The 12,926-nt window shown below is 44.6% G+C and overlaps 1 protein-coding gene across 1 annotated transcript; it reads right to left on the bottom strand.

Moving 5' to 3' along the window:
• Nucleotides 1–6,232: 6,232 nt before the first annotated feature.
• Nucleotides 6,233–6,838, bottom strand: LOC121836213 (the record flags this gene model as incomplete). The annotated part of the gene is made up of 1 exon (XM_042291070.1): nucleotides 6,233–6,838. A coding segment is annotated over one exon (606 nt), but the record flags the coding sequence as incomplete, so codon positions are not given.
• Nucleotides 6,839–12,926: the final 6,088 nt, after the last annotated feature.

Genomic DNA, 12,926 nt, shown 5'->3' with positions numbered 1-12,926 from the left:
TAGACAGACTACTGCCAGGAAGTGCGTTTCCTTGGCTGGAGCTCGCATTTTCCCGGCCAGGGCCGGCCGATATAGACAGACCACTGCCAGGATGTGCGCTTCCTTGGCTGGAGCGCGCATTTTCCTGGCCAGGGCCTGCCGATATAGACAGGCCACTGTCATAAAGTGCGTTTCTTTGGCTGGAGCTCGCATTTTCCCGACCAGGGTCGGCCGATATAGACAGATCACTGCCAGGATGTGCGCTTCCTCGGCTAGAGCTCGCATTTTCGTGGCCAGGGTCGGCCAATATAGACAGACCACTGCCAGGATGTGCGCTTCCTTGGCTGGAGCTCGCATTTTCCCTGCCAGGGCCGGCTGAGATAGACAGGCCACTGCCAGGATGTGTACTTCCCTGGGGATTTACTGAGATTTCCTGGCCCAACCAATACAAGAAACAGCCAGCGTTCGGCCATGTTGCAGACCACAGAAAGCAATGAAGGTGAATTGCAGTGATCAGCTCTACCCTGACTGGAGCTCGGATTTCATAGGGCCAGAAATACCAGTGATATGCCGCTGTTACTCCGGCCGGCTGAAAGGATGGCCAAGAAGCTCCACGCCCAGGCTGCCCAATCACCCCAGCCAGAGATGCCCGACGACCCGCCTGCTAGCGCGGACTAAACAGCTTACGCTGAACTGAATAAAATTAAGTCTCCGGGTTGTTTTAAATTGGTTCATGTGTATTTTATTAACATAGGTCACATTCCTGAACATGCACATTAATAGCAGTTTCGTGAATACCTAGCCTGTTCTTAAGAAATACAAAATCTGAGACTCTCATACAAAAATGGTCTATGGTCGTGTATGGACAATTATATGGCAGGCTATCACCCCCTATGGCCCTCTATGGTTGGCCATAGAAATCCATGAAGACAGCTACAGCCAGCTATAGAAACATCTATGGCCCTGTGTATAAAGACTGGGAATTAATACATTTTCTTTATCCGCCTATAGAAAATCCTTTGGCCACAAGTCTAAAGACTTGAAACCAATAAATTGTCTTCATCCGTCTATAGAAAAATTTATGGCCCCAAGTCTAAAGGCAAAGAACCAATAAATTTTCTTTCCACGCCTACAGAAAATCACTACCGGCGCTTATATTTTTTAGTAAAAACACTCCACGTTAGAAAATTAAATCAATACTAAATTTCTGTCAGGCCGGTGACAAACCATGACCCAAGATATGTTCCCTGCTGTTGCAACGAGTCGTGAAAACCAGTAATATGGTTTGTTTGAAAAACCCATTAAAATACTTGTACAAAAATTAAAATTAATTATTACCCCCAAAAGTGAAAATAACTTACACTGGCGCCGAGACTGCAATCAAGCAATAGATTGATTACAATCTTCAGTACCAGTGTACTGCATGTCATCACTGCATTGTCAACGTGATTCATCAAACTTGTTGAAAAGTTAATTAATACATTTTAATTAATTAGCCTAATGATCTACATTTCCTTTTTTCAGGGTTTTGAATTAGGAGATGGGGGCTATTCCAAGAGACAATTCAAATAATGTATTAAGTATAAGTAATATTTGCTCCACCTCTTCGTGTTTTTCCGACAAATGATGGGTCACCGGCAAAGTCGGATTGAAAAATTAGACTGTCATATATACAGCTAGGGCGAACATAGCGTTTGTAGATCTGCGCTGTTGCTGCTGTGTGGGGAAGTGTTCGGCTTCTGTTGTGTGTGTTCAGAGTTGTATGTATCTATACATAGATTTACACATATATCTATACATTGATACACATACACCATGTACCGTTTACAAGTCAGGGGAACTTGAAGTAAAAAAAACTTTTTTTGGGGGTTTGCTGGCTAAAGAGAGCCATATGAAGGCCATAGAAAAGTCTTTATTCAACCATTAGAAAAGCTAAAGAACGCTATGGCTGGACAGCGATAGGGCCATAGAAAAAGCTAAAGAAAAGTAGAAAAACACATACTGCAACATTATCGTCCCCAAGACTGGCTCGCCCGTGAAGAGCCACCCTGGTCCGAGTACTTTTTACCCATATAGCTGGGATTGGCTGACCCGGAAGTAGCCACCCTGGCCTGGGCTGTATTTATCCCGTATAGCCAGGATTGGCTGCCCGGAAACAGCCACCCTGGCCCAGGCTTTATTTGCAGGATGGAGCCCAGATTGGCTAGACGGGGAATTGCAGCTTACTGCCAATCTGAGCGTGCCAGGTTGGCTCTAGCTGAAGCCTTGGTGCAAAACAAGCATGGCCCAAGGAAAATTTCCTTGGCTGCCCAACCTGGCGCGAGCTAGAGCCAGGGCATTGTGCTACTTGGGACGTTCCCGCATCATAACAGCCTGCCATTGTTCATTCTGGGGCATCATAAAAGCGAAAGCCTATACGTTGGTCACCGGTCGCATCGGATCACTACTAGCCTGAAGATCCGCGTTGAGGCGGCCTTCCCGTTGATTTCACACCAAATTCACGCAGCAGCATTACCGGCTGCAAACTTGCAAGCTGCAAAGGTGCATCGACGTCCCGGTCCATTAAACTTGGTTAATTAACAATGGTCTTTCTCTGTCTCTCCGGGGAGCCACGTTGAACTCCGTTAAATGTACTACGCCCAGTGAAAAATCTCATTTGTATGAGAAATGCCTTTGTCCAATAATCGCAGATCATGAAATAAGATCATAGAGGAACATAAGGTTATTAAGAGGTCTCATAAGATCGTATTTGAGCACGCGTGTTTATTGGAGCAAAAGAGTTTTATTCATACAAGATTTTTTTAGGGACTCCAGCTTTGTTCAGCGTCCTCTGCAATCTCTGCAAGCCCCTTGTCGTTTTTGTTAAGAAACCGATTTATGAGATCCTTTCAAACGGCCAAACGTTGATATGAGTCACGTTGGATGTTGGTTTCTATGAACGTTGTGATTGACTAGTTTTCTACGGTGTGCAATGACGACTAAAAGAAACCTCGCGATCCCACTCGATCAAGTTTATTTACTTGAACAGCTACATTTAATGCAAAAGGCTCTAATTATATAAGCGAATTCGAAACTAAACAGTACACAGAGAGCTGGTCAGAAATTGAGTCCGCCGAAACCAGTGGCCAGGATGGTCTAATCGGTTAAGGCATCGCCCCGGTCAGGCGAAGGTTGCGGGTTCAATCCCCGCTCCTGGCCCAATTTTTCGCCAGCTCTCTTTCCCTTTCCCTTTCCCTAACTTTAATGCAATAAATTCAATAATCACCTTCCCCCCTCTTCGTTCTCAATATTACTACGGCTACATTGTCAATCGTCACTCAATCCCATTATATATACGGTGCAGCCTGTCCCTATGGGGAGGAGTGGTTCCCTAGATATCCTGGAAGACGGGCCCTTTCCGACATTTGCAAGCTGAGATGACGTGCCACGTCACTGCCGCATGTCGGAAATAGCGCGGGCCTTAAATCAGCAACGGTTGTCGTCTACCCAGTTAAGCGAATTCGAAACTAAACAGTACACAGAGAGCTGGTCAGAAATTGAGTCCGCCGAAACCAGTGGCCAGGATGGTCTAATCGGTTAAGGCATCGCCCCGGTCAGGCGAAGGTTGCGGGTTCAATCCCGGCTCCTGGCCCAATTTTTCGCCAGCTCTCTTTCCCTTTCCCTTTCCCTAACTTTAATGCAATAAATTCAATAATCACCTTCCCCCCTCTTCGTTCTCAATATTACTACGGCTACATTGTCAATCGTCACTCAATCCCATTATATATACGGTGCAGCCTGTCCCTATGGGGAGGAGTGGTTCCCTAGATATCCTGGAAGACGGGCCCTTTCCGACATTTGCAAGCTGAGATGACGTGCCACGTCACTGCCGCATGTCGGAAATAGCGCGGGCCTTAAATCAGCAACGGTTGTCGTCTACCCAGTTAAGCGAATTCGAAACTAAACAGTACACAGAGAGCTGGTCAGAAATTGAGTCCGCCGAAACCAGTGGCCAGGATGGTCTAATCGGTTAAGGCATCGCCCCGGTCAGGCGAAGGTTGCGGGTTCAATCCCCGCTCCTGGCCCAATTTTTCGCCAGCTCTCTTTCCCTTTCCCTTTCCCTAACTTTAATGCAATAAATTCAATAATCACCTTCCCCCCTCTTCGTTCTCAATATTACTACGGCTACATTGTCAATCGTCACTCAATCCCATTATATATACGGTGCAGCCTGTCCCTATGGGGAGGAGTGGTTCCCTAGATATCCTGGAAGACGGGCCCTTTCCGACATTTGCAAGCTGAGATGACGTGCCACGTCACTGCCGCATGTCGGAAATAGCGCGGGCCTTAAATCAGCAACGGTTGTCGTCTACCCAGTTAAGCGAATTCGAAACTAAACAGTACACAGAGAGCTGGTCAGAAATTGAGTCCGCCAAAACCAGTGGCCAGGATGGTCTAATCGGTTAAGGCGTCGCCCCGGTCAGGCGAAGGTTGCGGGTTCAATGCCCGCTCCTGGCCCAATTTTTCGCCAGCTCTCTTTCCCTTTCCCTTTCCCTAACTTTAATGCAATAAATTCAATAATCACCTTCCCCCCTCTTCGTTCTCAATATTACTACGGCTGCACTTGTCAATCGTCACTCAATCCCATTATATATATATATATATATATATATAAAACTGAGAAGAAAAAAACCCTTAGTGAAAAACAGCAACAACGGACGATTTAATCTTCGACGTTTCGGCCGGAGTCCGGCCTTCGTCAGGAAGACATCCTGACGAAGGCCGGACTCCCCTTTTTTCACTAAGGGTTTTTTTTTTCTTCTCAGTTTTATACCCACGCCTTCGGCCTCCCGCCACCATGCCCGTTATATATATATATATATATATATATATATATATATATATATATATGTATATATATATACCAAGCTTGTCGGGGTCGGTCCTCAGAATTATCTGTAAAAAATATATGTGAAATCCCAATCCCTGCGATGAACAAAACTGCCTTTCAAAAAAATTAGAAATATGTAGTTCGAGAGAAAACAATTATGGAACGCTGCCGGGTGAAATGCGTGGAAATCGCGATTCCATTTCTGCTCAAGTTTAGACGGTCTTTCCAAAATATTGAGTCATCACTTACTCCTAATACTTTTTATACTATAAGTATGCAATGTGTGCTATTTTTAAAGGTAAATTATAGTTTTTTATCATTTTCAGTTATTTTTACATAAAATCGCAAACATGCCACCCAGAGCAATTTCGACTAACATTGGGATAGCTATATCAAACGAACGGTATGGACATATATCAATACGTAGCTATTTAAATAACCTATCGATTGGTATGTGTTTCTTGTTTATCGATTTTATTGAACACTATTGATTTCACCCCAAATGTGCACACAAATTGAAAATATACAAATTTCGAAATAAATTTTTTCAAAAAGGCCATTTTTTATTTTCTTCTAACTTCAATAATTCATAGCCCATAAGGTGTAGAAATAGTGTATATAAGTCTTGGGTGTAATATTTTTGTTGTATTTTGGTGACAACCAGTTAAATAAGCCAATTTTAAGCCTCACTCAATCGTTGGTTCAACTATTCTGGCTTCACCACAATGGTACTGGCGGCCTCAATAATAACAATCGGTTTTAGAAGCCAGTTCATCATGATCAGTTTGCCATTATATATGCTCATGGCGACTCCTGGAACACCTGACATACGTTACGGAGGGCAAAACTAACCATTCACGTTAACAGTAATGCCACCTTCAGTCTATTTGTGAGACGAGCCGACATGTCCAAAGCTCTGGCAGGTGAACGTTCTCATCTTAAAAATTGGTCACGCACAGTGTGACATAAATAAGTGTAATTTAAATATAAACACCAAACAATCACTCATGAAGCAGCTCAGTACCTATCTCCTGTGATCATGGAAATTGTTTTCCACTGATGAACGCATGGACATTTTTTTTTTTGCACAAACTTTAACTGTTTGAGCTATGTAGATAGTTTTATTTTGCTTATAAGCTTACACACGTAATACAAAGTTTAGCTGACAAAATGAAAAACAAAAACGCTGGTATCACGACACAAAAAGGCACTCGATTTAACTACTAATGTATTCACGTTAATAAAATACACATATATAGACATGGATCATGGTGCCCAACACTCCCCCGTCTATACAGAGGCTTTTACGAAACGTCTGGAATTTGCTTACATAGTTAACAAAGCCACACATTTTGAAACAACATGTAGGCACTAAAATACCGATTATGCAGTTCGCTGAAGACGCACTTCACCTTTTTCAAGTCGCCACACGTGTGAGAGGCGGATGCCTTTTTGAACCGGTATGGATCCCCATTCGGCTCTCTTGGTTTTGCGGAAATCACTCGCGTCGTCTTTCTTTAAATTTAGGAGGGTCACATTTTTTACACACTTTCCCACCTTGTGCACAAAGTCCGTTGATTTCTGTATGGCCTCATCCACAGGCGAACGGAGGTTGTGCACCGTCGCCTGATGCTTCAGTAGCCCCCCTACTCCATCACAGGCGCTCTTGCCGTGTCCTGAGGCAGAAATAACCCACTTCACCTTCGGAAGACCGGCTCGTTGGAACTCGTAAAGCTGAAATCTATTCTTAAAGTGAGCTGGTGCACCGTCAGATTTATACGTTAATGACGTATAAACTGGAATGTTGTTCTCCAGCCAGTCCTCAATGCACCTTAGAGCGAGTACCGCGTGGGCAGTGTCATGGCACAGGTCTTCACACACGACACCGAAACATTTGGGACCTTGCGATGTCGACGCAACACATGTGAACACGGAGATTTGACGCTTGTGCCAGTGATGCTCTTGTATTTCGTGTGGCAGGGTCGCCGTCCAGTTTTCCGCAAAATCAAAGTTCATGACAATATGCCTTGTGGTCACCTTGCTCTTCTCAATCCAAACAGCTTCCCGTTGACTTCTACGAATGAAGTCGTGAGTAGAAAACCTTGTGGCCCATTTTTGCATCTCTTTCAAAAAGGCGTTCGAGTCCGCAGTCTTATTCACCAAATTGCCGTTCTCCCACGTGCACAATCTACTTTCCTCATCTGGAACCAATTGTAATTCTTGTAAGGAGAGTCGATCACTGCTAGGGCATTTCTTGCATTCGCCCCGTAAACAATTGGGCGTTGAGTCTGGGCAAAGGCACAGAGCGACAATATCCTCAGCCGTTATTTTTTCTTCCCGCACGCTGTTGAGGGCAGATAAGCACAAATCAAAACTTGTGCAGCACACGCATGCCCATACGGTTTGGTCAGGGTTCAGCTTAACCCATTTTGGTCGCAGCGAATAAAATTTGGTCAATCCTAATTTGGAGTCCGGGTCAGCTTTCTTAAACAGCTTGTAGGCTTCTCTTGTGGACCTGGTCATGTAGCGCTTGACAACGGCTTGTTGTTCCCCATCCTTCATAATGTTTACAACGTCCTTTTTGTTGGGGCTCTGCCGGGAACATTCGAAATCATCGTCGGTGTAAAACCGCGTGGCTGGCTGCACGATGTCCTCGCCTATCTTAGCGCCCTGGTATGGCTCGAGACGATCCCATACGCCAAAACGTTCACGAAGTCGCTTGGCCTTTTTTAGTATGTAGCTCGATGCCTCCGGGATTAAACGTGCGATTTCGTTAACAGTTACACTTGCAGGCACAAGCGTGAGCAGCTGGCATCTCTCCTGGTAGGACGATGTCTTGACAAAGGCTTCTCTGAGGTTTGCTCACCACTCGTCACAGTTAAGGCAGGAGGATTCAGTCCCAGAGTTTGACTCACTCGTTTCCAGGCTATATGCTGTAGCCAACTTTTTACGTACTTGTCTGCTGTACGACACTTCCATTTCCCGCTGTTTTCTTGCCGCATAGGAGTGACGGCTCTTCGGATTTACGACAGACGGCATCCGCAAGAGAGTTGTCTCAAGCCCTTTAGCAGATATTTCTTCGTTAATGTCACCTACTACTTCATGTTCTTCAATGAAGCTTGCCGGAAAGCTTGAAGATGGGTCACTCACCGTACAGGCTGAAAGTTGCTCACCAGTACGTCGAAAACAGTTCTGGCAGAGCATATCCGTCGACAGAACAGTAGCAGCTTTGGTTGGAGACAGGATTCTTTTCAATGCTTCTACGTTGAGGTCGGTTACGGGTCGAAAATATTGGTTGCGGTACATATCACCCGCTTATGTCTCTCAAAGTAGTCGGCACAGGACTTCCTTTTGACGCTGTAAACTGCGGCCCTGACTGAAACGTGGACGTGAGAAATACGAGTGGCCACCTAATTCTAAGTTCAAACCCGTGTGTTATTCCTTGCCGCGATCTTTTGCTTGTTTATTATTTCTCTCTTCCTGCTTTTATCTTCTTATTGTTTTGGTATCGACGACTGTGTGAATATAATCGCTGAAAACCATCACCGAGAAAGAGCGCGCTGTATGTCTTTTCATTTAAAGGGGAGGGAAGTAATAAATAGCGAAAAACGACGATAATAAAATCGCGGGATAAATGAGGACTGCAAACTTTAGGAAACACCTACAAAATCAAATAGACGAACTTAAAACAGGTAGACGCCGACAGAGAGTTCCTCTTTGGTATGGTGCTTGCGTGCCCGAGACTGGTCTTGCCGGCAACCGCCAAAAATCACAGTGATCATAACTAAGATGCGTTGCGACCCCTGCGTAAACAAAGTTCCGCGCGTTCAGGAGATCGGCACGATAAAGTCAAAACTCTACTCTGTTCGTTTCCTCCTCTAGATAACCTTGACTAGACGGAGACAGACAAGTTTGCGCAGTGAGGTCCTTTGGTCAGAGAAGGATAGTTGGGGACAGCGAACCGATCCGCTAAACAGCCTCGGTCGGAAGCACGAGGTCAGCAAAGCTTATCGTAGGTCAACGAGGTCAACTAAGCTTATCAATGATTGTCTCAGATGTATCGTCTGAGACAATCATTGCTCTCCCTCGCTCTGATCAAAAGGGACCGGCGTTTGAGTCAGTTCGATGAAGAACAGAGTGCTACTTACATTAGCACCCCGTTTGATGCAAGAAAAAAAACAGTTTGTTTTATTATTTTTATTTTGAAGAGGAGTCGTCTTCAAGTTCTACGTGGCTGTCAGAAATATTTTGTTCGTGATTTGTTAAACTACGTAAACAAATTACAACCAGATGTCCAACTCTCTTGGTGAAACGCCGGCTGCCGCTTTCGGGAGCTCTACGTTCTTAATTCCTACCAATTTCGCTCCTGTTCGTGTTTCAAAATAAAGGAAATGGCAAGAAGCTTCCTTTAGCCGTGAAATTTGAAGGCAAAATTACAAAGCAATAATAACATTTTAATCACTGTTCTTTCTATAGCTATAACGGTTTTCGCAATAATAGTAAGGGGTTTCATTTCTCTCAGAAACCGGGCTATCGTATGTAACATATAGATTGCATATTCAAGTTCACTTAACCGCACTCTGCTTCAGCGATTTAATCGGTAAGAACACTCGCCCGCCAAATCTCAAAATATAATGTCTAGCTTGTCCCGCTCTCAGACTGCAGGTGGCATTACTGTTAACATGAATGGTTAATTTTGCCCTCCGTAACGTGCGTCAGATGTTCCAGGAGTCGTCATGAGCATATATAATGGCAAACTGATCATGATGAACTGGCTTCCAAAACCGATTGTTATTATTGAGGCCGCCAGTACCATTGTGGTGAAGCCAGAATAGTTGAACCAACGATTGAGTGACAGGCTTAAAATTGGCTTATTTAACTAGTTGTCACCAAAATACAACTAAAATATTACACCCAAGACTTATATACACTATTTCTACACCTTATGGGCTATGAAGTAAAGAAGTTAGAAGAAAATAAAAAATGGCCTTTTTGAAAAAATTTAGTTCGAAATTTGTGTATTTTCAATTTTTGTGCACATTTGGGGTGAAATCAATAGTGTTCAATAAAGTCGATAAACAAGAAACACATACCAATCGATAGGTTATTTAAATAGCTACGTATTGATATATGTCTCATGACATAGCTCCATACCGTTCGTTTGATATAGCTATCCCAATGTTAGTCGAAATTGCTCTGGGTGGCATGTTTGCGATTTTATGTAAACATAACTAAAAATTGTAAAAAACTATAATTTACCTCTAAAAATAGCACACATCGCATACTTATAGTATAAAAAGTATTAGGAGTAAGTGATGACTCAATATTTTGTAAAGACTGTCGAAACTTGAGCAGAAATGGAATCGCGATTTCCACGCATTTCACCCGGCAGCGTTCCATATTTGTTTTCTCTCGAACTACATATTTCTAATTTTTTTGAAAGGCAGTTTTGTTCATCGCAGGGATTGGGATTTCACATATATTTTTTACAGATAATTCTGAGGACCTTCCCCGCAAAGCTTGGTCGAATTCAAATGAAACCACCCATATATATATATATATATATATATATATATATATATATATATATATATATATATATATATATATATATATATATATATATATATATTCAAACATTGTAGCAGATATCATTAATTAAAGCTAACTCTGGCGTATTTCATATATTGTTTTTGAATATTTTGAATGTTCAGGGATGACACAACGTTCCCTACCGGTGGCCATGGGTGCGTTAAAGATTCTTTAAAAAATGTCTAAGATGACGCGTTAAATAATGAGCTCATCGCCTTCTTTTTTTTGGACAATGGTTGGGTTGCTTTGGCTCATGCTTGCTCTTTGGTGCGGCGCTCCTCCCGTAGGAGGCACCTACGTTGGTAGGTGTTTGGTGAGTGGCGTCACCATGCACCCCGAGTCATGCGGGTTCGCCTGCCCACGTCTGGCTGTGCGGGGCTTTCCTATGTCTGGGGGAACAGGCATCCTAGTGGTTGAGTCGAGCGCGGCAATGATTGGACCCTTCGGGGCCCCCGGGTGAGGTAATACACCACTTTGAACCCGCTTCTTATAGACGGGAGTCCTGGTAATGCCTGTCCTGGGTGATTCAGTCAGTCGTTTCTCCTCACCTCCTCTCTGACTTTTCTCTCTGTAGTAGACCCGAGTCGAGGGGAGTACTGAGGGTTTATTCCAATACAGCAGGTCAGAGGGACATGACCAGCTGCCAAGATTCCAGCTCGCCGAAGAACGGAATGCACGAGCTCCCGTGAACGAGCTCGTGCTCGGTTGACAAAGACGACGATGGTATTCTGCAGTGGCCAGATTTCTTTCCCTCTTTTAAGGGGTATTCACACGAGGGAGAAATCCCGGGGATTTCTCCATGGCACGCGCATCCCGCGACGAAAACGACGGGCTTTGCGATCTGCAAAAGCCTCGCGTTTTCGTCTCGTGATGCGCGCGTGCCGGGGAGAAATCCCCGGGATTTCTCCCTCGTGTGAATACCCCTTAAGAAGGCTTGTAACGGTCCGGCTTGAGGCGGCTGCGGGTCGGGTATCTCCTACTGGAGTCTGGCTGCAATGGAGACCCCGAAGTAACTTGTGTGTCGGTGACCTCCTGCTGGGTGTAAAAAAGGTTTTGTTGTGTACCTAGTCACGTTGGCATAGAAGGTAACGAGAACGCCGACAAGCTCGTGGAGTCTACAGATAACCTTTTCCTATCGCCTTCCTGTTTAACTTATCAGATATAAAGCATTTAGTGAAGTCATCGCTCTTTCGTTGTTGGAAATTAAAATGGGACATGGAGTGTCAAAAGGAACTCTATGATGGTAAGCCTGCTCTTGAGGCCCGGGGAAAGGCCTTCGTGCAAGAATCGTCTTCTTAAAACCTTGTTGAGCCGCCTGAGAAATGAGCACTCTTTTAGCACCCATAGGTACCTTCTTTGGGTGTGAAGATCCACCACTCTGTGATTAGTGAGGTGATACTTTTAATATTTTACATATGTTGTTGTCTTGTCCCGGTGTGGAGCCAGTGTCCCGTTCATTTTCCTCAGTTTTTTTTTCAACAACAGATCCCATTTAATTTCGCTCCACGGCTGGGGTTGCATCATGTAGTCCCTTTAGCTGTGTAATAGACTTTTGTTCCTAGCATTGGCATTTACACCAAATCTAACTTCTTCAAGTTGCAGGTCAATAGTTTGTGAAACCTTTTTTAAAGTGTATTGGTTGTTGAGTTTGGCGCAGGTGGAGTCGTATCTCTTGCGCCATTGACCCCACAAATAACTAACAGGTGTGGTGCTTATGCCGCTAACTTCTAGAATCTTGACCTTCCTGTTATCAGCCGTGCCTTTAGCGCCACCAAGACCACACTTCTTGCCCTTGCATTGGACATCAGATAACTTTCAAGAGCAACAGACGCCTAAGGGTGAAACAAACTGCTGTCAAGGGCCACCCCTTGGGCTGAAGCTAAGAAAAGTGTGCCACGGCAACACCGGCTCGAGCATGTCATGGACTTCCTCACTGTAGACAAACATCGTGAGGACCTAAAAATGCACGGTGAAGTGGGTGGACGCCCCGATGATACCTAGTTCAATGACTCAAAGAGCTCAGTATATACGCCTCGCAAAATCATCTAATGGTGAATTCAACTGGTAGATCTGGAGCGCTTTCCGAAATCCGCTAGAGAGGCCAACACCCGCTCTGTGGGACATGCTCCAAATCCACGAGCTGAAAATGAACTCGCATTTTTGGAATGGCCAGTCGAAGACGGTCTGTCGCTCCAGATGGCCTCCGCTTGGACTTGCCCGAGCTCGAACTTGACGAGCCGACTGAGATCTCCGACGATCTATCATTACGGTCGTCGTCCAGCGGCGGAACCAAAACATGACACAGGTCTGGCGCATTCGCGGAGTCTTTGTAAGAAATAGAGATGAAGATATCCGCGTTCGCCACCGTCTCATACCTTTCGGCCGCCTCGGAGTGGCAGGAAATGCTCAGCGATCGGGATCGCTGATGCGTAGGTATCTTGTAAGACTTTAATTGACAGAAACAGGTAGCAAACCATCACTTGCA

This window comes from Ixodes scapularis, unplaced genomic scaffold (genome assembly GCF_016920785.2).
Source record: "Ixodes scapularis isolate PalLabHiFi unplaced genomic scaffold, ASM1692078v2 PGA_scaffold0__279_contigs__length_252992795, whole genome shotgun sequence".
NCBI lineage: Eukaryota > Metazoa > Arthropoda > Arachnida > Ixodida > Ixodidae > Ixodes > Ixodes scapularis.
Note: the sequence above shows the minus strand (reverse complement) of the source record. Positions and strands in the feature narration are given on the sequence as shown.